The 27,747-nt window shown below is 41.0% G+C and overlaps 2 protein-coding genes across 3 annotated transcripts in view; both read left to right on the top strand.

The window, feature by feature from the left end:
- The window catches only part of ESPNL (espin like), a 29,436-nt gene extending 26,682 nt beyond the window's left edge, over nt 1-2,754 (top strand). For both annotated transcript variants that reach the window (XM_072995783.2, XM_072995785.2), the window contains one exon: nt 90-2,754. In XM_072995783.2, the coding sequence (XP_072851884.2) occupies nt 90-1,655 (1,566 nt within the window). In that variant the 3' untranslated portion in view covers nt 1,656-2,754. The remainder of the gene's footprint in view (nt 1-89) is intronic.
- Nucleotides 2,755-6,547: 3,793 nt separating this feature from the next.
- Nucleotides 6,548-26,441, top strand: KLHL30 (kelch like family member 30). Its single transcript, XM_020787497.3, has 8 exons — nt 6,548-6,700; nt 7,494-8,347; nt 12,667-12,826; nt 16,567-16,653; nt 17,511-17,666; nt 18,417-18,605; nt 20,341-20,486; nt 23,425-26,441. Exons 2-8 carry the CDS (start codon nt 7,574-7,576, stop codon nt 23,671-23,673), a joined length of 1,761 nt encoding a protein of 586 aa, XP_020643156.3. The 5' UTR covers nt 6,548-6,700; nt 7,494-7,573; the 3' UTR covers nt 23,674-26,441.
- The last annotated feature ends 1,306 nt before the right edge of the window (nt 26,442-27,747 follow it).

Raw genomic sequence — 27,747 nt, 5'->3', positions numbered from 1 at the left:
AACTGGAGAAAGAGTCACGTCTTTGAATTTAAGTAATGATGTGATTCTGTGTCATTTCTGGGGTTTCTCCCCCCTCTTCTTTTATCTAGGACAAGGGAAGCTGTGGCCTAAAGATGGATAACTGGCAGTACTCCCAAGCTCACAATGCCATGCTGGGTCCCTATGGGGAATTACTCACCGAAGATGACCTGCTTTACTTAGAGAAGCAGATTGAGAAGCTGCAGGTGAAGAAGAAATGCCAAGAGTATGAAAGTGAGCTGGGACGTCTGACAGAGGAGCTGCAGACCGTTCTCCCTGCTCCCATTGTCAATATCACAGTCAACTGTCAGTTTTTGGAACAGGGCTCCGAAGAGGACAGCCAGGAACTCCCTGCCTGGTGCAATCACATGTCTGGCGTGGTTAAAAGCATGTCCTTGTTGCTCTCTAACATCAATGGCATAAAGGAAGAGGGAGATAAAGAGAAGGTCCCATATAAGCCGAGCAAGAGCAGGAGCAGTTTTTCAGGAGGAATGGCCAAGAAGGAAATCTTGGAATGTGGTGTCTCTGTAAGGGACTTGAGGGGTCATTTTGAGAAACAAGATCTTGCAGGACAATGCAAACCTTTTCTGCTCCCAGAGCTGAAGACTGAGCCCTTGCAACATGGGGCAGACCGTGAAGCAATTTCTTCATTGTTAGCAGACACCTGTAAGGGCAAGAGGAGCTCCTATGAGGAACATGAGACTGGAGACATGGAGAATCCTACTGACTCTGGCATCAGCTGTGAGGAAGGCTCCTCTGAATCTACTGGTTCTCATATTTCAACCGGGGAGGTCAGCACCCTCCGAAAACAGCGTATTGTGCTGCTTTTTCTTAGTCACTGGAAGAAATCTGCTTACACTCCTTCTTTGAAACTCATGGCCAAGAAGACTCTTGATGCCCAGCAGCCTGGAAAAGTGGGATTGGCACAGGTGATGGCAGAGGTCAAGAAGCAGCAGGCTCCTATGGAGAAGCCTTTGGTGGAAATGAGCAGGCTTGGCCATTTAGTTAAGCAGAGATATGCTATCAAGAATCTGATCAGCCGCTGGAAGAACATAATCTCTCTTGTACCATCTCGTCAGATCAGGCGTCTCAATCACAGTCACACAATCTATTCTCCCGAACAGTTCTTGCCTTATATTAATGGTGAGCCTGTTGATTACAATAATTTAACTCTTGACCTGTTCATGTTAGGTTATTTCCACATCCTGGAGCTAGACCTCTGTCCTGAAGAGCGCAAGGCAAGACATCTTCTTTGCTTTGAAGTTTTTGACCACTTGGGCAGCCATCAGTGGGAGACAGTGCGTGCTTTCCACCAAGCAGTGACTGATGAAATTGCTGCAGGCAAAAGAAGCTGGGAAGATAGCTTTGAAGATATTAAGATGCAATTCTTTGGTAACAACAAGGGCCCAGCTAAGATTATGGAACTTAAAAGATCACCAGTGGAAAAGACTCTGAAACCATTATCCAAAACAAGAGTCCCAAATATTGAACAGCAGGATCATGGTCCAGGAAAATACTTTGAACTAGGCACCTTTGACAATGATGAGATCTGCAGTTACATTGAGAGAAGTTTTGCTTTCTGGAAGGAAAAAGAAGCAGAGATCTTTAGCTTTGCAGGGGCAGGCTCTTTACATTAGTACCCTTGTTTGAGAATATGGATAAGACCTCAAATATACACCACAGAGAGGCCTATTGGCACTAAGCTATATTACTTAATGGATGCTGCATGGAATAACAAGACAAAAACATGTTTGCAGGACCCATGAGCTAAGGGGCAAATGGAAAGGTCCCAGTGGACTTTTAAAACTATTGTATGATGCATGGCTTGCAAAAGCATACAGCTAATGCAAATAATTAAATATAGATAAATACAAAATACAGGTCCTAGTAGCTACTTGTCTGCTGCAAAGCACCTTCTGGAGATGAGGAGTACTTAACCCGTCTTCTGCCTGTTCCTTTCTGCTCAACAAACACCCATTCTCTAACCAAGATATTTTACTTGGAAACGTGGGTCTAGAACTGTGTGGTGGTGATAATGAAGGGAAGGTAGACTGGCAGATTTAGAGTTAAGCAACCATAGAGTTAAGTCCATACCTACTGTGTCTCCTTGCTTCACTCAAGAGAAGGAATTATCAGGCCTTTATTACTCATGGCTGCAGTGCAGTGACTGACAGGGCACTTACCACAATAGGTATTTATTTATTTATTTTATTGATTTATACCCCACCTATCTGGACCACCGGACCACTCTAGGCAGCTTTCTATGATAGATTTTTCTGACATTTGTTCTTTATTATTATGTTCTTCTGACATGACTTGAAGATGTGTATATCCATCTGTTTGTTTCTCAGATGTGTTATTGGAATGTGTTCCTCTTAAGTATGTATCTAGAAATTAAAATAGCTGTGAGCCTGATAATTCTCAAATCACAACAAATCCCATTTTTAGGCACTTTTAACATATATTTTACAACAGCTGCAGCAGCTTTGATTCAGAGACTGTGCCATCGTAAATTCACATAGAGGATCTTTGTCTGAAATGGTCTCCATGTGAAAATCGAAAACTTACACCAGAGAGCTCTGAAAGTGATGACATCAAGATTTAATTAATTTAAAGCCTAATGGCACTGTGAATAATCATTTTATTTATCCTTACACATTTTCAAGAATGGATAACAGCTGGTTTATAGAATTTGTTGTTTTCAGTATTATAAATATACTGTACCAACAAGGGAATCCCACCTAAGAATGCTATCAAGCATGTTTCATTAACTGTTTCTCTTCTGGAATGTATTCTGGAGTGTGGGAAGGTTAATAGGAGATGCTGGTTTCGGAACGCTTGGAGTTGTAGTCTGAAATAGAAACTTTTCCAAGTTCTGGGGCCCTCTGATCATTGTAGTGAGTTGGGTGGCAGGAAGCAAAAGAAGACATGGCTCCTGCACTGTGAATAGCTCTGTGGAAGAGAGAAATTCAGCAGGGGCTGGTTGCATAGGCATTAAAAGTGCGAGACAAGACATATTTTGTCTCTGGCAAAGCATGTCTTATTGAACCATAAAGGTGTCCATCTCAGGCTGTGCCACTTTGTAGGCTTCCTGGACTGCCTATCTGACTAGACATATGAATATAAATATTCTAGTTTCTATTTCAAAGTCATTCCTTTTCCATTGTATTGTAAATTAGTTTTATCTGAACTGCAGGTTTAGGTAAAACATTTATTTCAATGGAGGCAAGAAGTATTACCATAAAATAGATGTCAAAAGAAACCATTGTACGTTTTCCTTTCTTTTCAACGAACAACAAAATACAGCATTTTGACCCTAAAACCTTTTGCTTAGAACCACAAAACAAACAAACAAAAAAAACTGTATCATAGAGTTAGTTCAGAAGGGAACATTATGCACTTCCCTTGGTCTCTTACAGAAGATCTCCCTCAATCTTTATTAGTGTTTTGTCAACATAATGAACAGTCAGAATCTTGGATTTATATTTCCAACATTTCCTTATAACCGACTCCAGTTTTGTTGCTCAGGTCCAGTTGCTCCCATAAGTGTTAACATAACTCAATCTGTGAGCTTACTACTGGAAGAAAGAAAGAAAGAAAAACATGAATGAACAGGTGTCTTTTGCTTTTCTATGACAATTTCTGCTAAAACTGTCAACAAGAAAATCACAATTTCTGCTAAAACCAGCAACAAGAAAATAACAGTGGTTAATATCATGTTGCTTAGCATAACAAATTGCATTAAAGCAGGCCCATTTAATCAACAGGTATTTAGTGAGTGAACACTTAAGTAAGTTCCACTGATTCAAATAGGCCTATTCTAACTGTAACTTCCCATAATAAAACAAGCTGGAGTTGAAGCAGGTTGATTTGAATCCACAGAATGTATGGAGGGCTTGTTGTTTAGTCATTAAGTCCTGTCCAACTCTTCGTGACCACATGAACCAGAGCACACTAGGCCCTCTTGTCTTCCACTGCCTCCCATAGTTGGGTCAAATTAATGTTGGTAGCTTCGATGACACTGTCCAACCATCTCGTCCTCTGTCGTCTCCTTCTCTTGCCTTCACACTTTCCCAACATCAGGGGCTTTTCCAAGGAGTCTTCTCTTCTCATGAGATGGCCAAAGTACTGGAGCCTCAGCTTCAGGATCTGTCCTTTCAGTGAGCACTCAGGGTTAATGGAGAGCTTACCAAATCCCTATTGTGTAAAACAATAGGATTTCAGCCAATAAATGGTGTTGTGAACTTGATTTTTAAACAAAGCAACAACTTTTTTTACACTATAAGCTTGAAAAGGCACTGAAATTACAATCCTCAACACAACAAAACAAGGAGAAATCCCCTCCCCATTTCATCCATTCAGACCAGATCACAGTTCTGTCTACTTCAAGTGCACAGTTCACTTTCATATCTGCATATGTGAATGACTTCATGTGCTCCTTACTATGGTAACCAATCATAGCAGCATATATTTCATGAAACATAATTCTTGTAGTCATCACTAAGGCATCACTCTTGTTGCTAAAACATACCAGGAAGAGGTGCATTCTGTGGGCTGGGTAGGCTGAGTCACCACTGTGCAGCTTGCATATGGCTTTCGACCTCTGTGAGTCCAGTGTCATATCCAGTAACTTACCTTTCAGATGGAGGGGGAAGTGATATCTTCCAAACCTCTCTGTGACTGCTGCCCTGGTCTATTTGTGGACATTCCAGAGAAAGAGTGAGGTGCCGCATAAGAGTCCTAGCACCAAACTCTGCTGTAAGTAGCTAATTGGACTATATTTAGCAAACAACATTGGAAATGACAGACAGATTTGAAGGAAAGAAGAGTACTCGAATCATCACTTTTTGCTTGAGTCATCATGACTGAATAACTGGGATGAGGCAGCTTGCTGTCCCTGCATCTTATATAGTTCTCAAATGGTCCTGTTCTGAATTGGTTTCTGGCAGTCTGTGAATCAGAAGTTAATCTTGCATCTGTCCTGGATGCCACTTTTTAGATCATCAGTTCACTGTGTTCCCCAAATACATATGTATACCTTGTTTTGCACCATTCAAAAACCTAAGACTGCTAAGAAAGTATTATTCTTCCCTAGTCAACACGATTGCTATCTGGATCAGAATATGGTATGAAGCTGTAACAAGCACTAATAGATTTGCGTGTGCACGCAGCTCTATATTGGCTTGTTTTCACTATAACACCAAACCATGGTTTGTTCACCTTAATTCCCATTTGTCTGAATGTCTGAGATTGCCTCATACTCTGTTCTACATGTATTTGTTGGGTCTGACCTCCAGGATCCAGGTGAATACCCTCTCCCAGTTAGATCTAAGAAACTGTGCAGAGCACAGGTAAAGAACAAAGGTTGTTGATGGAACTTGGCCATGCTAATTGTTTGCACCCTCAGATCTCAGCACCTGTAAGTCAACCCATAAAATTAGACAGGTCAGTGCTCTCTATTGATGTAATTGCATTAATTACAAAGCTGGAGGGCTAAATGATGTAATACATACAGTATTTAGAAGCAAAGTCCACTAAAGTAATGAAATATTTATATCACAATAGATATATTTTTTCCTCGTCTCTTTTCTTAGATTAGCCATGCTGCATTTTGTGATTAGTTACTATAAGGTAAACATAAACTTACATTCTGTAAGTCTGCTTCTAAAAAATGCAACTCGGATGGAAAATGCACCAAGCACATGCAACACAAAATAGCATCTAGTCTGATCCAAAATTGTTGAATTGTCTTGCAAACTTGTAACAGTGTGCTATCAATGATTCCACTTGAATTGCCACTAATTAACAACTTACTGCTCACATTCCTGGTTCATGCATTAAGTTGCATGACTAGTGTGTGTGATCAGGGATGCAAGTGTAAACTTGTTAATTAGTGGTAATTCACCACCATGATCTACACAGTTACACCAACATAAATCCTAACAGTATTCTGGCCAATATCTCAGAGGACATCATGTAAAATTAAAATAGCGGCCAGCTTCTTACTACTGCTTGTCACAAAGAACTGTCAGAGGAGAGATGCACCAGAGTCCTGAAGCAAGCTTTGGTCTCCCTACACAAGTGTCTCTTTGGTTTGAAAACATGTCTGGAACACAAAGGCCTGAGTTCTATTGCAGATTTACACTTGACTAAGGAAAATCACTTAAGGCTTAGTGGCAAATTGATGCTTATTAATGAGGTGCTGACTGTGTTCCTAAGCACATACACAGGAACACAACCAGCAGGTTGCAAATTTACTTACACAATTCCCTGTGTGCAAATATAAATCTCTAACAGTATTCTGGCCCATGAGTGATTTTAACCTGAGCAACTCCCAGCCTCTTGGCATCCCATCACAGCCAAATTGAAACAGTCTGATCTGCTTCTACTAGCCATATATCTTTCTAGGCTTTCTTCCAATTTGCTTATTGTGTGTTGCTTTAAGGGCAGGTGGCCTGGTAAGAATAACTGTCTAAGCACTTCCCAGCCTTCCCCCACTCTGGCTGTGAGCTCGATTCTAAATATAAACATATCTATAGAGAAACACATTGGTTGCTACCGGCAGCCACAACTCCCTAATGAAACTCTACTCTGAGTGACTGTCATCTTCCAGAGAAAAGCCAATCAGTCCTCCAGTCATTTACTCAGATCAACTTGCCAACTGGATGTAAAAGAAGTTAAGGTAAGGGCTGTTAGTTGGGATTTTTGGTAGGGCAAGGGGTGGAAATCGAGACTGAATAGCTAAAATGGATTTGGGGAGGGGAACTGTTCTCTCAGAACCCATATGGAAACCATTATTATGAAGTACAAGAAGGATCTTTGACATGCTTCTCTAGGATCTCACAGGGAGTCATATCAAGAAGCTCATCAGTGTAACACCACGAGGAAGAGGCTATTTAGGGGAAATGTCCTGGCCTTAAGGACAGTTTGATTTAATGATTAAATGCAGCCATTAGCATTCTTATTGGAACTGTTGTTACTAGTTGTTACCATGACTACTTAACATGTCATGGCACAGATTTCCAACCTAGGACTAACTTTTCAAAACTAAGCTGGGGATTTAGTAGAAAAATCCTTCCTCCCTTCTATTTTAATGTTGTATTTTTGATAGGAACATAAGAAGGACCATTGAAGAAATGTCAACAACACTTCAACTGTGTGTTAATGACGCCTCAGAATTCTCCACCATATTCTGTGTAAACCTTATCCAATGAGATTACGTGGTGTACAATATGCAGCACAAAAAATGGTGTAGTGAATATTCAGAGATGCTAACTGGACTAGAGATGGTGGGAGTTGTAAACTAATACATAGAGAGAGTTGGGGAAGGTAATCATAAATAAAAATAGATGTAAGGTTCTAAAAGTGTGGAGTTTTTTCAAAAAGTCCCATTGATTTAAAAAGATTTGCCACCTCTAGAAGGATACCTATGTAAAGCAAAATTATGATTCTATTCTTCTTTGCTTTCTGACTAGGATTCTGTAAAAGTTTGTTTTCCATTAGAGACACCCAACACCCTTTCTCACAAGAGTGGAGCTTTCTGGAGAACACCACCATGGTGAGGAACATTGATGATTTTGATTTTTGCCTTCCATCTCATCCTCAGTCCATTCTGGAAGGCCTTCGGACCTTACGTTCTAATCCAAAATTCTCAGATGTCACACTGATTGTTGGGGGGCATGAATTTCTCTGCCATCGCAGCATCCTCGCTCTTTGTAGTCACTACTTCGATGCTATGTTTGCAGGTGACTTCATAGAAAGTTTTTCAGCTCGTGTAGAGATCAAAGATGTGGATCCTCTCATTATGGAATCCTTGATTGACTTTGCGTACACAGGGAAGGTAACCATCAACCAGGGGAATGTAGAGGCATTAATTCGAACATCCAACCAGCTCCACTTTCCTATTATTCGTAAGGTCTGCAGTCGGTACTTGAGGCAGCAGATGGATGCAACCAACTGTTTGGGCATTTGTGAGTTTGGGGAGATACATGGCTGTCCAGAAGTGTCATCCAAGGCTTGGTCATTTCTGCAGGAGAATTTTGAGCTTGTGTCTCAACAGGAAGAGTTTTTGCAGCTGTCCAAAGAGAGGTTAATTACCTACCTGTCCAACAATCTACTCCAGGTACAAGAAGAGCAGAGTCTAGTTGAGGCTGTGCTGAGGTGGGTGAAGTATGACAAATCTACTAGAGCCATTCATCTTCCAGAGCTCCTTGACCTAGTGCATCTGGTTTCACTGCCAGATCAGTATCTGCAGAACCTCTTGTCATCAGAACAACTGATTCAGGAATCAGAAGCTTGCAAGACCATCATCACCAGACATCGGAGCACGGTCAGTTCTTGAAGCCAGCACAGTGTGGTTATCTGACTCTAGTTTCAGTCACTAAGGCTAGAAAAGAATGCAACGCAACAAATACAGTAAATAGAGTTCATGGAGCTCAAGTGGTTCCCACCAGCGTGCAGTAGTTAGTGTGTGTAGACTTTTGTAGCCCACTATGTTGCAGGTGAACAAGTTATTGGCTACTGATCTGACATTCTGATTGAAATGTGCTTGTTGTTAGGAATTGGTTGGCCCAAATGTCTGCAAGGCAAGCTTTCCTGTATTTATTAATTAGCTATGGACTATCACATTTGATAGGAGGCAAAACTGTAGTGAACGTGTCTGCTCACCAGCTTTCTACCTTCTCCTCTCTCCATTCTCCCACCCATCTTTAAGGCCTTTGCCAGAAAATAAAATTACACACACACACACACACACACACACACACACACACACACACACACACACACACACACACACACACACACACACACACACACACACACACACACACACACACACACACACACACACACACCAAAGGTTTGCCAAAAAATAAAATTAAACACACACACACACACACACACACACACACACCAACCAAAGGTTTGCCAAAAAATAAAATTAAACACACACACACACACACACACACACACACACCAAAGGTTTTTCAACCAACATGATCTCAATCCTGTATTCCCTGAATGGTGCTGACAAGGAGATAGAGAATCCTTCTCATCTGTTTCTGATAAAGGCAGGGAAAGAGGCAATGGTCCAACTGCCTTTTTCTTTCCCAAATCCACCTACTGTAGGCCAGAAGCATATTGACTACCTAATCCTGGATCTGCTCTTAAGAAAGACACTGACACTGTTGTCTCTTAGGTCTCTTCCAAGGTCAGTGAGGCCATCCAGTATGAGGTTTGGCAGGTAAAATTTGCCTTCACTGCCCCATTGGCCCTATGAGCAGTTCTTAATCTTTTTCTATAAGCACCCAATTAGGCTGTTTTCTGATGGCTTATGCCAATTGGGACTGGTAGTGCAGGAGGCCAATGGAAGCTAAAGTCAAGGGTTAGATTGAGCCAATTAATTCTTGTTCCATCCTCTTCCCAGTCCCTTGCAATGGTACTACAGCACAATTCCTTAACATTTAAAGTCTAAGTGAACTGAAGTATGGTCTCATATATTTTGTACAGTAGGCATTCATACTACCACACTTAATTCTTTGCTAGGGAAAAATGGGGTCCCTATCACCCTTTCTAGCTACAGATACCTCTATCCTCCAAGCCACATTTGGCAGGGGAGAAAAAGGAGGCTTAGGTTCAGGGTAGTGTTTGCCAGATACATGTTTTCAGGTTACACAGATTCATGATCCATACCAAATACTCTGGTCCGCTCCTTTCAAACCAGGCCTGGAAAAGTTGACATTTTGGCCTATGAAGCAAGACTAGACTTTTGGCCTGCCACTATTCTTCTTAGGAACCAGCACAGAGATCTTTCTGGGTGCCCTGCTGACTAATTTCCACTAAGCAAGAGCAACCTTACTCATCTCTCCCTGCCTCCCCTCACTTCTCAAGCACAGAAAGAGTGAAACATCTGCGGAGTGCTTCTCACTCTTACAGAAAAAAGGTAAAATATTGCATATAGGGACAATTTTGCAATCCTCTCGTCAGCACTGCCAGTGGCTTTTAGATTCTGGAAACTGCCAAAACGTCAGGTTTCCAGGTTTGGTATACACCCTTCTCCCTTGCAAATTAAAAACAAGGGCTTATGAGACAGATATAAAGTATTCCTTCTATCCCCACATTCCACTTTTGTTTTTAGAAATTAAAATCTCCCAAATTCCTTACTTACTTACTATCCACAAATAAAAATGCAGTTTCCCTCATACACTCGCTATCCCCCCTCTAAAGTTATTTCTCTGCCCGCATAAAACAAAAACAAAATGAAGAGTTGCTCCTTGGGGCATCTTCTTCCTTATCTATATACATAAAATCCACAAGTAAAACAAAACAAATGCATTGTTTGTTCCTCCCCTTTATAATAGAATGGAGCTGCTCAAGCACTTACAAAACTGAAAGTTAAAAAGAGCAATTTAGCAATTATCCCATCAACAGCCTAGCACCTTGGCTTGGAGTAGGGCAGCCTAAGAATCCCTGGCCAGTCAGTTTTTGGTAAGAGCCCATTAACTAGGGGTCGTCAACCTTTCCTTCTTGCTTCTTGTTCCTTCCTTCCCCTCCTTTTTGGATTGAGAAACTTTCACTTTCTTGTGTGTCTGGATACCCCAAGACGTACTGTGGATATTTGAGACAGGATCAAGGGAGATTTGGCTAAATCCATCTCTGGGCTTTGTCACACTGGCAATAAGAACTGCTGGGTTTGCTTAAATACTTTTTTTTTAAAAAAATCAGCTATACTAAGCAAATGGAAGCGTGGATTATAATTGCCGAGGAATCATGTTTTTTAAATCAGAAGTAAGGTATTTTACTGAGCCAGCAGAGGGTTGCTTATTTTAACACAGACGTAAAATCAATTGATTTTTCATTGATTTGGCATATGCTAATGCCTCTCTCAGTATAAACTATCTCTTTCCTCACAGTGCATGCTACCCACAATCACTGACTGCTACGGCTCTAGGCTTGTTTTAATATTTTATTTTTCCCCCAAGGGGGATGAAGTGAAGCTGACCAGAAAAGTTTACAGCAGTGGGTCCCAACTATTTTGACACCAGGGACCGGTTTAGTTGAAGACAATTCTCCCAAGGACTTGGGGTGTGTGGTGGGCGTCCGTACGTGTGGGGGAGGTGCAGGTGTGCGGGTGTCTGTGTGGGTGGGCTGGTCGGGTGTGTGCATGTGCGTGTGCATGCGGGAGGTGGGTGGGCACCCATGCATGTGTACAGGGTCCAGGCAGGGCGTGTATGTCTATGCGTGTGTGTGCAGGGGATGTGTGCATGCATGCGGGAGGCATGTTAGGGCATGCATATGGGGGTGGGCAGTGCATCCTTGCATACATGCAGGATGTGTGTGGGTTTCCAGGCGTGTGCACGCATGTGCGCGTTCCTTCGGCCCTTGAAAATCTGTCTCGGTGGCCTGATCCTTCAAGGCCACAGACCCGGAGCGGTTCATGGTTGGGGACCCCTGGTTTTCAGTATCAGGAGCTTTTTCACTTTGCAAACGAGGGGGGTAGTAAAAAACTTTTTCTCTCTGCTGGCATCTAAATTTCCACTGTCATGTCAGACTATCGCTATCCCCCTAGGAAAAAATAAAATAAAAACAAGCCTAAAAGCAAGAAGCGGTGAGTGGCTGTGGGAGGCAGCCAGTGGGAAGGTGGGTGGGCAAGTGCAGGACAAAGCCTCAAGTGCAACGATTCTAAATGGATTACAACATGCAAACATGCTGGCAAATGACATGATTTAAAATCTCATGTGTAGGTTCCCGAAGTAGTTTTAAGCCCCTACTTTATATCAGAGTAATAAGTTCCAAAGTGAGCATGCAGAATGGTACAAAAACCATATAAATATAAATCAATTTAAAACACATCAGAGCTCAAAACAACACAGATTAGCAGTATAAACGAGTCCTGTGTTGAGTTTCGGATGAGCAATTAAAACTATAGTTTTCAGGGTCTTTTGATCCCTTTTTAAAAAATTGTCTTCAATAACATTTGGAAAGAATGTTTTGTATCCACTTAAAAATGTTTTTAGTTTGCTTTTAATACTTTTAATCTATTGCTAGGCAGAAAGGATTTTAAGTGGACCCTCAATTTACAGACGGCTCGACTTACAGACTTTTTGAGTTACAGACTTCTCTGGCCGCAAAATTTAGATTCGACTTGCAGCTGGAGAATCGACTTACAGACCAGAAAAAAACCAAAATGGAACAAAAATAGAATAAAAACTGCCAGTTATGGGATTAATCAGTTTTCAATGCATTGTAAGTCAATGGAGATTCGACCTACAGACTTTTCGACTTGCAGCCACCATTCTAATACGGATTAATTCCGTAAGTAGAGGGTCCACTGTAAAAAGAAACAATTATATGCTAATGATTAATAGTTGTAATTATTAACCATCTACTGTAGTGGGAAGCCACTGCTTGTACTCCCTCAGGATACCTCATCAATATTAGGACAGCCTGAATTTGCTGCCTTCATCAAATTTGTATACAGTAATGATGGAATACTGTAGTTATAAGTTTTGGACAACTGCATTCTTTTACATAAGGAGAATATGCAACAAATAAAGGGTTGGGGAAAAGCAGTAAAGGAAGACAGTAAATGATAGACTTCCATTGTTGTGACATCGTTTTCCTTTTCCTCCTCCTCCTTTCTGGAAGGTGGAGAACAGACCATTTGTCCAGCAGAGGCTGAAAGCTCTTCCACAGAAGCTGGAGGAGGTGCTGGTGGTGGTGGGAGGCAGGGCTTTGGAAGAGAATGAAGAAGAAGCACAACCACCTTCAATTTCCAGGAACTTTGCATTTTATAACCCCAAAACCAGTAAGTGTTTGGCTCCCAAACAATCCCAGAATATTTCTTTCAAATTCAGAATTTTTTTTTTTACTTGGAAACTAATCAGGAGGACCATGATACTGGGCATGGCAATGTAATGATAATTGCACTGTTGTGGAATTTAAACATGGTAGAAATACACTCTTTGCTAGTGACTGAGATCAATTGTACACACTGGCCTTTTCTAGATGGGTTCTTATCACACTCATGGTATCATTCTGTCATGTCTTGAAAAGAAGTCTGTTTCTAGACCTTGTGCTGCTGAGAAAATACAGTATGAGAATTGAGGGGCTGTGTGTGTGTGTTTGTCAAACTCTGCATTACAGACAATTTCTCATTAGAACTGAAATCATGTTAGTGTTCAAGAGAACGAAAGCCTGTTATCAGATAATAGAAATAGCCTGTAAGAGGGAAATCCTTCTCCAGTGTGAACCTCTGATTGTTACGGCACTGGCTTCTCTCACTTCTGGCATTATACAGATTAGCTTGCTTTATCTGGCAATTGGATTTAAGGATTTAAGCACAGGATTTCTTTGAAACTTGATTTCACAAATGTAGAAAGACTGCCTCAGTCATCGCTCTGCAACATTAACTATGCTTTCAGCTCTAACATGACTCTTTCTGGCCCTGGACATCTTTTTCTGTCCTCAACCCTGTCACAAAACAAAACAAGGTAATCTGCCAATAAAGGGGTGAGGGGTAAGAAAAGCCCCTGCTGTGCAAACAATCACAAACAATGAGTCATTAAGGAATCCCCTGTTCCAGTGACATTATCTGTAACAGATTGGTGAGCCTTCAACTGCTCAGAAATGCAGGAAGGACCCCACAAGGTTCCATGGTTACAGTTTAACTAGTGTTTCCCTGGTTTACTATTCACAGCTCTTTGGTTTCCATTCCTTTATGAAATTCTTCTGCGATTAACAATATTATCTCTCTTGCCCTAAATTGTGTTGGCCGGGAGTTTTTGTTGATTTGTTATTTGTAAGAGCTTTCCTCATTTTGTCCCTTTATTCAGTAAGTGAAAGAGAGCAAGAGAGATCTGTGTTCTTAACATTTAGACCTGTGATATCATCCATACCCATTTCGTGTAACAAACACAGCAGAAGCAAGCAAGCCTTGGACTTCAACCTAGAATTATGCCACTCCTGGCATAAGAGATATGCAGATGATCTAATGCTCTGCATTTCTTTGGTGTTTGTCACTGCTGAGCAGCTGCATTCATCCCAGGCTGATGTTCACATCAGAAGCTGTCAGAGTGGCCTGCAAAAACCCTGTATCAAAGGCGGGGGAAACTAGTTTAGAGAAAGGGACAGAAACTTGAGAAAATATCTTTTGCATCATTAGCATAATCTGGGCAAGATGATGTCATCTGGGTGCATTTTGACAACACTGTGAACACAGAAACAGTTAATCATAGATAACTGTTTTCAAACATATGTAGATATAAACATGGTGATTCTAATGAATCTGAAGAGGAATAAGGTTCAGCACTGGAAACACTGAGTAAACCTCTGACCTGGAGTGGATCCTCTGCCCCACTGGCACTGGAGCCACCAGCCTCTATTTCTTACACATGCCCTTCTGTCTCCTCATCAGTGGTGAGAGAAGAGCACTCACCAGGGATATTAGTAAGTCTTTGGGTCTGAATCTCAAGTCCAGGTCCAAGTCTTTGGTACCAAGTCCCTATTAAAAATAAACCCCTTTTTCTCCAGGAAAGAAAGGAGGGGTGAGTGGGTTCCAAGTCACAAGTCAAGCCTGAATCATTGGGGGGGAAAACCTGAGTCAAGTTGCCAGTGCACAGTCAAGTCCAGCTTGACTGTAAATCCTACAACTCAAGTCCCCATCCCTGGCACTCACAGATAAGGATGGAATTTTTTTTTTTAAATTACAGTTTTGGCCAAATACGTAATCTATATTAATCCTTGCTCCTGATCTCAAAATAACAGCATTATGCAGAAGCAAAAGTACTCGTGTCACATTGTACAAGGCAGGAGTCCAAAAAAACATTAGAGCACCATATTAGCTAGAATAGTCTGAGGTCAACCTACATTGCTCTGTGCTGGGTAATACCCTCACTATGGGTGTGGTTGCGCAACAAAAGTTTCCTAGGTTTGCATTGGGTTTAGCAGACTTGAAATCTATTTTTAAAAAATCTTTTTACATGATATACAACTGAGCACACATTTTTGTACAGGCAGTGGATTTTTTTGGGGGGGGTGGAAAGCGAGTTTTTAAAAACACCTTCTAGGGCATGTTCATTTTAACTCGATGATGTGATTTATTTTGAATTGTTTTTGCATGTTTGCTTGTCTGTGTTGGAGTAAATTGTGTCTGTGGGGTTTGTCAAGAATGGGATTGGATGCCAGGATTACAGGTTTCCGGGCTGTAGAGTAGCCTTGCAATCCAATCTGTTATATTTTTTTTTCTATCTGTAATTTAGTGCTCTCCCAGTTTGAAAAACAAAACAAATATTAACAATCACACCACAGCAGAACACAGCTTTTGTCTCTACCACGCATGTCACTTCAATCAAGGAATGATTTGGCAATGGCAGTAGTGGCAAGGGGATGTGAGAGGCAGCCAGCATGAAGACGGGTGGGCTCAGGACAAAAAACTGTAAAGAAATTTGAGGCTGATGTGCCAGCAACCACAGTGTCTCTGTGTAGCTATGACAGTGTGGTGTTTTATTTTAGTCTTTTGGTTCTGTCTTCTGAGACTGTAAACTAACTATCAAATCTGTAGCTTATCTTGCTTGCCAATCTGCTTTGAAGAATAATGCCACAATATCTAGTGAAATGTATTGGATGAGGGAGGGCTTTTTACATCTTCCTCAGTTCCCCAGTTTTTATAAGATCTACACCTGAAGAAGAGCTCTAGAAGGCTGAGCAGCTCACTTTGTTTCTAACACTTTAGTGGCCTAGTAAAAGAATTGTGAGGGATGTGCATTTTGGATTTTTTTGGATTACAGTTCTCAAAATTCTTCTTTCTGGGAGTCCCACTGGCAGGACCTAGACCTTTGTGCTCACCTTTGTGCCAGCTCACATGCCTTGGACAGGCCTAACTTCCTGTCTGAAAAGGAAGCTTTCCAGCAACCATTGGGAGAGCATCTTTGTCAGACAAGAAGTTAGCCCTATCCAAAGGATGAAGCGTGCCAGCAGGACCTTCTTCCCTAATGAGCACAATTTAGATGTCTGTAAAGTCTGGGTAAAGCTCTTGAGAATCCCCTGGACTGCAAAGAGAACAAACCTATCAATTCTAAAGGAAATCAACCCTGAGTGCTCACTGGAAGGACAGATCCTGAAGCTGAGGCTCCAGTACTTTGGCCATCTCATGAGAAGAAAAGAGTCCTTGGAAAAAACCTTGATGTTAGGAAGGTGTGATGGCAAGAGGAGAAGGGGACGACCGAGGATGAGATGGCTGGACAGTGTCTGCGAAGCAACCAACATGAACCTGACACAACTCCGGGAGGCAGTAGAAGACAGGAGGGCCTGGCGTGCTCTGGTCCATGGGGTCACGAAGAGTCGGACACGACTAAACGACTAAACACACAAAGTCTGGGTCCTGCAAGTGGGACTCCTAGAGAGCAGAATTATGGAATTTGTAGTCCAGAAAATCCAAAATACGCAACCCCGGGAATTATTCAGTTCAGATGTTTGTTTTTAACACTTAGATCAAATGGCTACTTTTCTTATTTTTTTTTTCTTACACAATCTGTTTTCCCATTTCAGAAAAATGGATTGCTTTGCCTGATTTTCCAGATTATAATAAATGGGGCTTTTCTGTGATTGCTCTGAATAATGATGTTTATGTCACAGGTAAGGCTTACACTTTTCTGGAGGAATGTTATTACCAAACCTAATAACCAATTTGTGTGAATGTTTTTACTGGGTTCCTGTTCCTATAGTTTATTATGAGCTTAAAAAAAAAAAATCTAAAACAGAGAAAGTGAAGTTTAGCACTCAGATCTCATTGCTGATTAAACTTGAGCTTAACCATTATCCCCCATTTTAGCTCACATGTTTCGCACACTGATTCTACTAATTGTAGGATGCTTGAGAGAAGCAAAAAAATGAATGAGGATGAATGAGCATTGATTCTGAGGTGCTTTAAACTGATGGTGGTGGTTGTTCCGTGCCGTCATGTTGCCTCAACCTCTGGTGTCCCCATGAATGAGCAATATCCAAAATAGTCTGTCCTCAACAGACCTGCTCAGCTCTTGTAAACTCACTTCCTTTAGAGAGTCAATCTGTCTCATATTTGGTCTTCCTTTTTTCCTGCTGCCTTCAATCTTTCCCAATATTATTGTTTTTTTCCAGGGGATCTTGCTTTCTCATAATGTGCCCAAAATATGACAGCCTGTTTCATAATTTTTTTCCTGCAGAGATAGTTCAGGCTTGATTTGCTCTAGGATTCACTTGTTCATCTTTCTAGGAGTACAGAGTATCTGCAAAGTGGTTCACATATAAAAAGAGCCATCGTTTGGAGACAGAGCATGTGCTTGTCATGCGAGGCGTCCCTCATTTGGTTCCTAGCCTCTCTTGGCAGGGATAGAAAAGACCCTTGCCTGAAATTCTGGAGAGACTATGTCAGCCAGCTCAGCCAATACTGAGCTAGGCAAACTGCTCAGTTTTGATCTGATTTAAGACAGCCTTCTTCCTGTTTCTGACTTCAGGTGGCTCCAGAGGGTCACAGAATGACACATGGTCCACGACCCAGTCCTGGTGCTTCTCTCTCAAGAAGGGTGCCTGGAAGTCCATGGCTCCAATGCTAAAGGCCCGAACAAACCATGTCAGCGCTGTCCTTAATGGAGAGATCTATGCCATCGGTGGTAAGGAACAAGATGCTGAGAAACTTTGTTTTCCTATATGGGAGTCCTTGGGAGGAGGGCATAAGAGAAACCTGACAGAGTAGTTTCCCATCCCAAAATGTCCAAGCTGAATTTCCAGGTGTTCCTTCACAGTCTGGAAGTGGCCAGAGGAAATGTATGCTGAGGGTTGGCAGAGGGAAAGGCGAAGCGTTCTGCTGGGCTTGTGCAAAGGGAAGGCTGACATCTAGTAAAGCCTTTTCTGCTGGTAGCTGGCTGTGCATGAGGTGGGAAAGAGTGGAAGGTAGGGGAGAGCCTAATTTCTAACTCTGTGGTTTTACATCTGAGGAAGTGACAGCAATAGTAGAAGACTTGATGTTTGTTCACGGGGAAGTTTGTAGTCAAATGCTTGGGGCACAGAACTTCTTATCTCTTAATAAAGATGAGTCCTGTTCAGTTTGGACCCTTTGTTGTCAGGGCATTGTAAACCCCCTGTGCTATATAGCTCAGAGATGGTAAATGTTACTTTTTGGGCTACAACTTCCAGTATCTCATGGCCAGCATGGCTACTGCTGGGGTTGGAGGACTTGTAGTCCAGAAAAATAACCAAGTGTTGCTGCTGTCTGAAGAACTGATTTTAGGCTGAAGTAAACACAGACCTCAAACACACCTGGTCACAGGAAAATGCCTCTTAGACACTCATTGATCAGGTCACATGTCTGTAGGCCTCAGCTCCATTCAGTCATTCTTTTATATTCCTCACATGGTCTCCAGGCACCACAGTGGACGTTGTGGAGGTGGAGTGCTACGACCCATACAATGACAACTGGTGCTTTGTCAGCCCTGCCCTGAAGTATGTCAGCAACTTTGCCGCTGCTGGGTGTCTTGGGAAGCTGTACCTTATTGGCTCTTGTGCTGTCAAATACAACGCCCTGACTCTGCAGTGTTACAACCCTGCTGTTGGTAAGAAGGAACAGAGTAGGACTGAAATGAGAGAGACATTTGCAGTTTAACCAGCCGAAGGGCTCACTGAGCACCCTTAGGCCTTTCTGTTTGGAAGTCTTTCTGTTTGGCACCAGGCTCTTTAATCTCTTTTTGTGCTTCTCGTGTTCTTGCCATCACCACTATTGAAACTGAAGTCCACTACCACCTTGCCTTATTGAAATATTCTACAACTTGCAAAATGTGTATTTGGTATTCCTCTTTTCTTCCTGCCTTCAACCTTTCTCCACATGGGTTTGGGTTTTTTTTAATAATGACATTATTTGTCACATTTGTGAAGCATGCTTCTTTATTTAGTTTGGAGCTGAGAAAAGTAACTTTTTGAATAATTTCAGAATACTGCTGGTTGTGGTTTTTTTAGGAGATGTAAAGTTATCTTTCTCATAACTGACCCAGTTGATTCATGATATTACATTATGTCATTCACACTTCGATTCTTTTATGATTATTTTATCAGAAAAGTATAAACAACTTTCAGCTGGTTTCAGTTTGAGCCTTATAACTCATTGAAGTGTGACTCTGGTTTAGTCTGAGAGGGACCTTGGATAACATTCATGGGACATGTGCATGTCATATGATAAACAACTGCAGCACTTTCCATTTGCATCTTCTGTAATGCTGGCTGTCGCTCAGCATGCCATGTTTGCTGCCATCAGGGCATCTCATCATGTTGTATTCCAACTGTTGATCATCTCTCAAAATTCCCTGATGGGTACTTATTCTCCTCTTTCTTTTTAAAGCTTCACATATGTAGGTGCATATGAATTTTGAAAGTAAAACTGGCTGGAGTAAATGGTTTAAGTTTTCCCCATGCATGTATGATGACTTTGATCAAGACTAGGATGTATGTGCCCATCTGAAAATGAAAAAAAGAATGTGATCTTAATCAGAATGCTATGTATTTAGCATTTCATTGTCCTTTAAATTGCAAGTTTTTACTTGCTTCCTTTTACCTTGCTGTTTACTTGAGAGGTGCCCATACTCTTTCTTTGGTTGCCAATATGTTATGTGTAAATTATGGACGTATACATTGATTTTAACCCACGATAATAGTGATGGTAATTGTATTAAACAAATGGGCAAGTTCCTTTGTTAATTCTCTTATGCTCTTCAGGTGACTGTGGTCTCCCCTCAAATGAGTGCCTCTTGTCTCTCTTTCAATTATTTTTAAAAATTCTACCTCTCTAGTTTAGTGCTATGTCAGATAAGCACTGAAGTACTGCAGGTTGCTATATTAATTCAATGCTATGTCACCTGCCAAAAAGTTTTTTTTTAATTGACCACCTCATCGTCAACACACCTATCTCTGTCTCTTTGGACCAGGAAAGGTGATCACACATGCCAGAAAGTGAAAATAAGCAAGGCAAGTGAAATAGCTAAAAAGAAAAACCACCCACTACTAGTTTTTGACAGCAGAACAAAAAGCAATGAATGCCCATTTAAAAAGCCCAGGTTTACCTGCAGTTAGCTGTACAGCTTGTCATTGACAGAAAATAAGCCAACACGTCCAGCACAAACTGTAAACTGCAGTGTAGTCACATCCTCACTATTGTTTCAATTTACATTCATCTTCCTTTTAACCCTCCGCTTAGATTAGTCTGTCCTTCTGGTAAGATTTTTAATACATAACGATGTTTTTCTCCCAAGGATGATGGAGTTTCCATGAAAATATGTTTGTTGTTTGTTTGTTTTGTAGATGTCTGGAGTGTAATTGCATCTCCTTTCATCCCTAAGTACCTCTCTGCTCCCCGATGTGCTTCATTACATGGAGTAATCTACCTTGTTGGAGACAACACAAAGAAAGTTTACATGTATGATCCAGATGTTAACATATGGCAGAAGGTGGGTATATGGGGAGTTCTACTTAAAAAATAAATAAAATGGGATAGAATTAGCCTCAGATTATGGAGACCTGGGTTCAAACCTCCATCTGGCTATGAAGGTTACTGAGTGATATGGAACCAATTGCCATACTCGGCTGTTTTAAAGAAGAAACCTGCTTATTCTGTCTTGCTTTTTCTTAGGTAGAGCTATCTGACATAAAATTAACAATTGAAAGCAAAGACATTTTTTTTAAAAAAACATACTGGCTGAACTAAGAGTTCAAAGACATCAAAACCCCCTACCCCGGATCACCCATCACAGCTCTTGTGTGTGTGGTGATTGCTATTCCAAAACCAAAAGCCCACTTCTACTTGCTCAGTTAAGTCTTGGGGACCTCCCTACCCAAATGTTGAAATTCTCAAGTAGCTTGTGCTAGGGTCTGTTGCATGAGTGGTTGATACCCTGGGTTCCTGACAGTGGTGAGAACAATGAAATAAATGGAAGTTGAAGATAAAGTGATGGTAAACTGGACATGGAAATCACATATGGTGCTCTGTTTCCTTGGGCAGCTACAGAATATATAAATAGCAAATAAACATATTACATTCACTTTTTTAAAAAGTAACATGAAACTGATGCCATACATGAATGTTTGTAGATTTGAATTGCCACATCTTTCTGTGATATATTTAACTGAAACATAAGCAACTTTGCAAGGAACAAACAACACCTCATAGCCTTCTTCTAATTATATCTGCACAGAAATAGCACACATGATCTTATGGGTTCATTGAGGAAAAGCTATAGATGTTATGTTTCCGTTCCCTTTGTCAACATGTATGTATTCACTTCCCATTAGATGTAATATGTGAAAAATGCCCTAAAAGAATTGTTTCCAGTTCTGTTGATGATCTTTGATATAGAGATGTCCAACCATGGTCTTTGATGCACAGCCGGCTGTGCATGTTTAACAGTGGCAAGAAGCCCATTCCTTGAGCTCAGGATATCCCAGACAGAAACACAACGTGGGTCCTATTTCCCTAGCTTCTTGGCTTCAGTGAAGATGTGTGTAATGTTGTTGGAGGACCGGTTTACGTAGCGTCACTCTGAAATCCTGCTGCAGCTGTTCGCATGGCGTCAGTGCTCAGCTGACCATGAAGTGCCCACTCCTGTCCTGAGGACAGGTGCAGAGAAGATCCTGCCAGCCTCTCCCTTTCTGTAGATGTATGATTAATGGTTAGTCCTGTAGGTTTCCAGCCATCCATTGGTTATGCTTCTGCCAGATATGCTTCTCTTTTAATTCTCTCATTGTCACTTCTTAACACCAAACAGTTTCTCTACAAGCAAGTATTTCGTTGTAGAGAAATTACAATCATGTGCAGTCTGTCCAGTTTTGCTATTTTCACTAAATTCTCTAGGACAGGAAAAGAGGAGTTAAAGCAAGGGCATATAACTCACCCCAGGTTACCGATGTGCAAGGGGAGACAAAGGGGACTGCTTTTTACCAGTCAATAAGCTACACCCACAGTAGCCAATCTCTTTAGACATGTCTGAAGTATGGACCTTTTCCATTTAGTGTGGGTAAATGAATATCCAGCCTGCCTCTATCCAATTTTGCCCTTTATCTATTGAACTGGGATGGAACAGATGTTTGTCCAGGCATTGTGCCTAAAGAGGACATTTTCTTCACTTAAGGTTTCACATTTACGTAATCTACTTTTTTTTTACAATTGATCACTGCATTTTATTATAGTTACTCCCTGTTTTATTTTATTATATTAGTATGCTTGCATGAATAGTTTTTTTCCACAATTTTGTATAGTGCCTGAAAATCACTTTTTGATAAGGAGAAACTAAAGAATATTTTAAATAAATGAATATGTAAATTAGGATTGTATGTGAACCAAATTCTGTTTTTTACTTTTTTAAAAAAGTACCCTGACAAGGGACCATATGTTTTAATGTGAGACCATGGGAATGGGGTGGGGTGGGTACTGCTGAATGCCTGGCAACTCTTTGTCTAACTGGCCCACCTCTGTGCTTCCAACCTGAGTTTACAGCCTCCATTTTAAAATTTGTTTCAAATAAAGAAGTGTGCCTTCTACATCTGGCTGTGATTTCTGAAACTTTTTTGTTTCTTTCACACCACACTCAGATCTGTGATGGTCAGGCAGATGGACCCATGCAGGGTCAAAATCTAACTTATGATTGTTTCAGTGGCATAGTAAACAATTGTTTTAGTGGCATATTAAACACCCATTTCTACCTTTGGATTGTGCACAAGAACCCAGGGGTGTTGGCAAGTCTTTGGACCCGAGTCCCAAGTCCATATCTTGGTGCCCGAGTCCCAAGTTCAAGTTTGAATCTTTAGATCCAAGCCTCGGGTCCTTTTGCCACACCCTCCAAGGCTTGGGACTTGGGATTTGGACCCCCCGCAGAGTCCATGACCAGCTCCTGGAAGGGAAATCAAGTCTGCTATCTCTGAAGATGGCGGTAGTGGGTGGTAGCAGCAAGTAGGGGAGGTCCATATGAACTCGACAACACAACTTGGACAAAGGTCTGAGTCACAAGTCACCCCCCAAAACCCCTGAGATGAGATTAAGCCAAGTCACCAGTGAGACATAAGTTGGACTTGACAGTGAGTCTTGACTCGTGAGTCCCCATCCCTGCAAGGACCACACCAGTTTTTACATTTCTTTTTAACACTGAGGAACAAGGTGCTAAGAACATTGACTAGCAGCATATCTTTCAACCACTAGAAGTCACTACCAGTTCTTTTTTCTTTTCTTTTTTTTTTGTCCAACCAGCATAAGACCACGCCTCCCCTCCCAACCAGGTACAAGGTGAATGTTAATGTAACTTCTTATCTGTGGCTATTGCTGCAAAATGTCTGACACCTACTCTGAAACTGCAATACATCCTCCAAATGAGAATGATGTCTGTTCTATGTTTGCAGGTGCAGCAGCTTCATACTTTGCATGAAAACGGAGGAATGGTACCTCTTGGAGGGAAACTTTTTGTCACAGGTGGCTATTGGAAGGGTATGGATGGCGACTATCAGGTGGAGATGGAACTATATGACTGTGCCAAAGACATCTGGACAAGGGAAGGGGCCATGCCATGCTTATGGCTCTACCACAGCTCTGCTTCTATCTTTATGGATACTTCAAAATGGAGGGAACCTTTCATGGGAAATGGTTTGTGACCAGAGAGGATGGAATAAAGCTTCACTGCTCATCTGTTTTTGCCATACCTATGGATCAAGAAGAGACTTGTTTTTATTGTCACAGTTTTACACTCTTTTTTACCTTCACTTTCTTGTTCTGTCCTTTTAATAATTTATTGTTTTCCACCACACTAGCTAGCCCATACCCCACAGGTAATAGCTTGGGTCACAACAATAAGTTAAATGCACCAGGTCTGAGTATGAATGGACAGATTATAAAGCTGTCAAGAGGAGAGGATTGAAATGAAGACCTTACAACTGACATATCCTCAGGAAAAAAATGCAGTGTGAACACTACATTGCTCAACATAAGGCACTGGAACATACAGTGCCAATGAGACTGAGGATTCATATTCCCTCCAGCTTCTCAATTGTAAGAATAATATGTGAACCAGGAATGGATAGAATGTGCTGTGGAGGCCACTGCAGTTTTGAAAATTGCTCACTGCAAGATTATGTTACCAAACAAATGCTATGAATACAAAATCCTCATGTTGCTCAAGAAATGTGAGAAAAAGAGCTTCACCGCTAGACTCAATTATTTGAAGTCCATTGACCTCATTGAGTATGCTAGCAATTGGCTAGTGTCTGGAAAGGAGTGATGTTGCCCCAGATCAGAACTAGAAGTTTGCTCATTTGAGGTTTTATTGGACTGGGTCTAGGATTATTTCTAAATGTAATGAAGTACATTCCTGCTCAGCTCAGTCATTTTGCATATTATTTTTGCTAATTGTAGTTCTGAAACAGGGTCTGATACATGAATATCAACTTCTTCCTATTGGTCACTAGAATTAGTATCTCTGATCCAGTAGTCTGGGAATAACTTCATCTTAGTATAATAAAGTATGTAGTCCTTTTTAAATGTTACTGCCGCTGGTGCTGGCTCAGATAACTGCACTGCTCAGAGCCTGTCCAGATGGACAGAAGACAGGGAAAAAAACATGCTCCTCATGGAACCGATGCTGTCATTGTCTAGTCAGCAGGAAAAACCCACAAAAAGAACAGCACTGACCCAGATACTTTTACTTCCATCTGAACAAGGCCTTGGGGTCTTCTTAGGTTTTTATAGGTTTTAAATGGTGGAAAATCATAAATCCTTTCACCATCAGGCTTGGTGTGTTTTATACTGGGGTACGGATCATGTAGGCCTTCAGCTGTGAGTGCACCTATAAGATCCAGCCAGCTTGTTAGGGAACATGAGACTTGTAAGTCCCTGCCCCATCCATGATAAAAGTCACTGAATTTGGGTAGGGGATAAATATCTTCAAAACTAATAGTTAAATTACTGTTATTCTTGGAAGAAGTTGTGTTCCTGGAAAGAATACAACTTATTGTTGAAACTAAACATTAGAATGGATCAACTACAGGAAATTGTGAGTTTACATTTTAAATACTCATGCTGTAGCCATTTGGAAAAAAAGGAAATATCATCTTAATCATAAATGTATCAGAAAGTTACCTGCATTCCTGTCTGACGAAATGTGGTTCAAATGTGATTTGTCTGTGGCAAAGGTGAGGAATTTTTGATTGTCCAACAGTCCCTTGCCATTAGCCACACAGGATGGGGCTGATGGCAGCTGAAGCCCAAAAGATAAAGATGGTAAAACATTTTCCACCTGTTGTCTAAGAGGATCAGAACCTGAACAAATTGCTGTAGCAAGTCAGAGCAGCCAGAGAAACAGGCTTAGAGACAAGCATTTGACTTTTTGAGATGAAACATATTTACAAGAACATAGCAGGGATCAAAGCTGAACTGATCATATTGCTTTATTTATTAGTTGCATTTGTATTCCATCTTTCCTGCAGTGAGATCAGCATGACATACTTGGCTGTCCTGTCTCTATCCTCACAACTGCCCTGTGAGGCAGGCTGAGAGCCAGTGACTGTCTCAACATCACCGAGTGAATTTCATGGCCAGTTGCAGATTTGAACCAGGTCTCCTTTGACCACTATACGATGGTCCTTAGGAGAAATCTACTGTAGATAAGCAAATTCTTCACAATTAATTAGTTGTGACTAAGTCTTATGGATGCAACTAACTCTACCAGATAATGCCTTGTTAGCCTTTCATTGTAAAGGGTATCTTATGAGTAGATTAATGCATGAGTAGATTAACTGCAATTCATCTGTAGCATATCAGTGGGTCATATGTGTAAATGTACTGTAGTTAGAAACACAGTCAAATCTCGCTTTTATTGTCTGTGATATGAATCAGCATACATGTCTCTAAGAACTGATGTTGCTTTAGTCAACAGACAGTAATTCATTTAATACACAAATATGAATGTATTTCATTAATTATGTCTTCTACTAATAATTACTATCCCTTGTACTAAGGCTGATGAGGACAGTGATCAGGTCTAGTAGCCTACCAGTGTATTATTAATCTTGATTAAAATAATAAAAACAGGAAAGTTTAATAACTGACCTTTTGAAAGCATTTTTCTGTCATGGTGTTATTAAGGACACGAGTAGAAACAGTAGAAGAATTGTAAAAAGAGGCTATCAGAATTCAGAATGAGTATGATAAACTCAGTTGACAACAATCAGATAAAGTGCAGTAAATATCTCTGTTAAACATCCCTGTTCATTTTGATTTAGGAAAATTTTTCCAGATTGGAAGAGCTGAAAATCTGCACTAACAATGCCTTGCATACATTTTTATACTGAGTTGTGAACTGCAACAAGCATGTCACTGTGCCTTATAATTTCCCCCCAAGAAAATAAATAAATAAAAATTAATCCTACATCAATGTGACTGGTTTTTCTGTTTACATACCAACATCTAGTTTCATTTTTTTCAAATGTTATACCATTTTCAAATGTTATTCCATTTATGTATGTTATCTATTCAACACACCTTTGTGATTCATTCATCACCTAACCTATCATGTAGCCCTAAGGGCTGCTGTTTTCACTTTATTGTCCTAGAGTGCCTTCTAGAGCTAGTACCCTGAATTTGCAGACACCTTCCTCTCCTACCTGGATACTTCAACACTGGCAAAGGCAATGGGTGGCACTGTGTGGCTCTTTTGAGCATGGAGGTGGTTTGGGCTGTCACATTCCCACAACACATTGCCCAAAGTGTGTGAGTTGGGGGATCTAACTCTGATGCTCATGTACTGAACTTCCCTTCCATTGCAACAAATGGAAGGAGAACAGTACAACTAAGGAAAATAAACCCAGCAAGGACATGTATATTAAAACACCAACACACAGTTCGTTCCTTTGTGCATAAGCCTGGCAAGATGTTGGTTAAGACAATACTCCTGTATGTGGATGTCCTACTTCACCTCTACAGCAGTACAATTGCTCTGCTCAATGAGTTACACACCGTTCAGAATGAGACTTGGTAGAAAATTCAGTGTAGGATACAGCGGCAGAAGAGCTACCCTGTTTCCCCAAAAATAAGACCTAACCTGAAAATAAGCCCTAGTATGATTTTTCAGGATGCTCGTAATTTAAACCCTACTCCAAAAAATAAGCCCCAGTTAAGTGAAAGCCCGCCCTCCACCATTGTGCAGCAACCAGAAGATGACATGACTGTATTTGAATAAACATAGATTTTTGTACATGAAAAAAATAAAACATCCCCTGAAAATAAGCCCTAATGCGTTTTTTGGAGCAAAAATTAATATAAGACCCTGTCCTACTTTCAGGGAAAGATGGAATTTACATTATTTCAAGTATTAACTGTATATTTACTGAAAAGAATAGTGAACAGCTATTGAAGCCCTCGGCCGAACTCTGTTTCTCTTCCTGCTTGATGTCAGAGGGTTTCCGACAAGCCCTTTTGCCTTGCTTCAGTCCTCTCCGTCCCTTTATATGGAAGCTCAAACTATTGGGGTGGGGGTGGGGAATATTATAAAGTGAGGTACACCTTGTCTACAATAAAAATAGTACATGAAAGGTGGCCAGCCATAAAGCCTATGGTGTAATCTAGTTCAATGTTTTCCTCTGTGTTTTGATGCTCAATGGCAGTTGAGCAACAACAGTCCACCAGAACATACTAACAGTCAAAAACATTTATTGTGGGGTTTTGTTTTGTTTTGC

This window comes from Pogona vitticeps, chromosome 3 (assembly GCF_051106095.1).
Source record: "Pogona vitticeps strain Pit_001003342236 chromosome 3, PviZW2.1, whole genome shotgun sequence".
NCBI lineage: Eukaryota > Metazoa > Chordata > Lepidosauria > Squamata > Agamidae > Pogona > Pogona vitticeps.
Note: the sequence above shows the minus strand (reverse complement) of the source record. Positions and strands in the feature narration are given on the sequence as shown.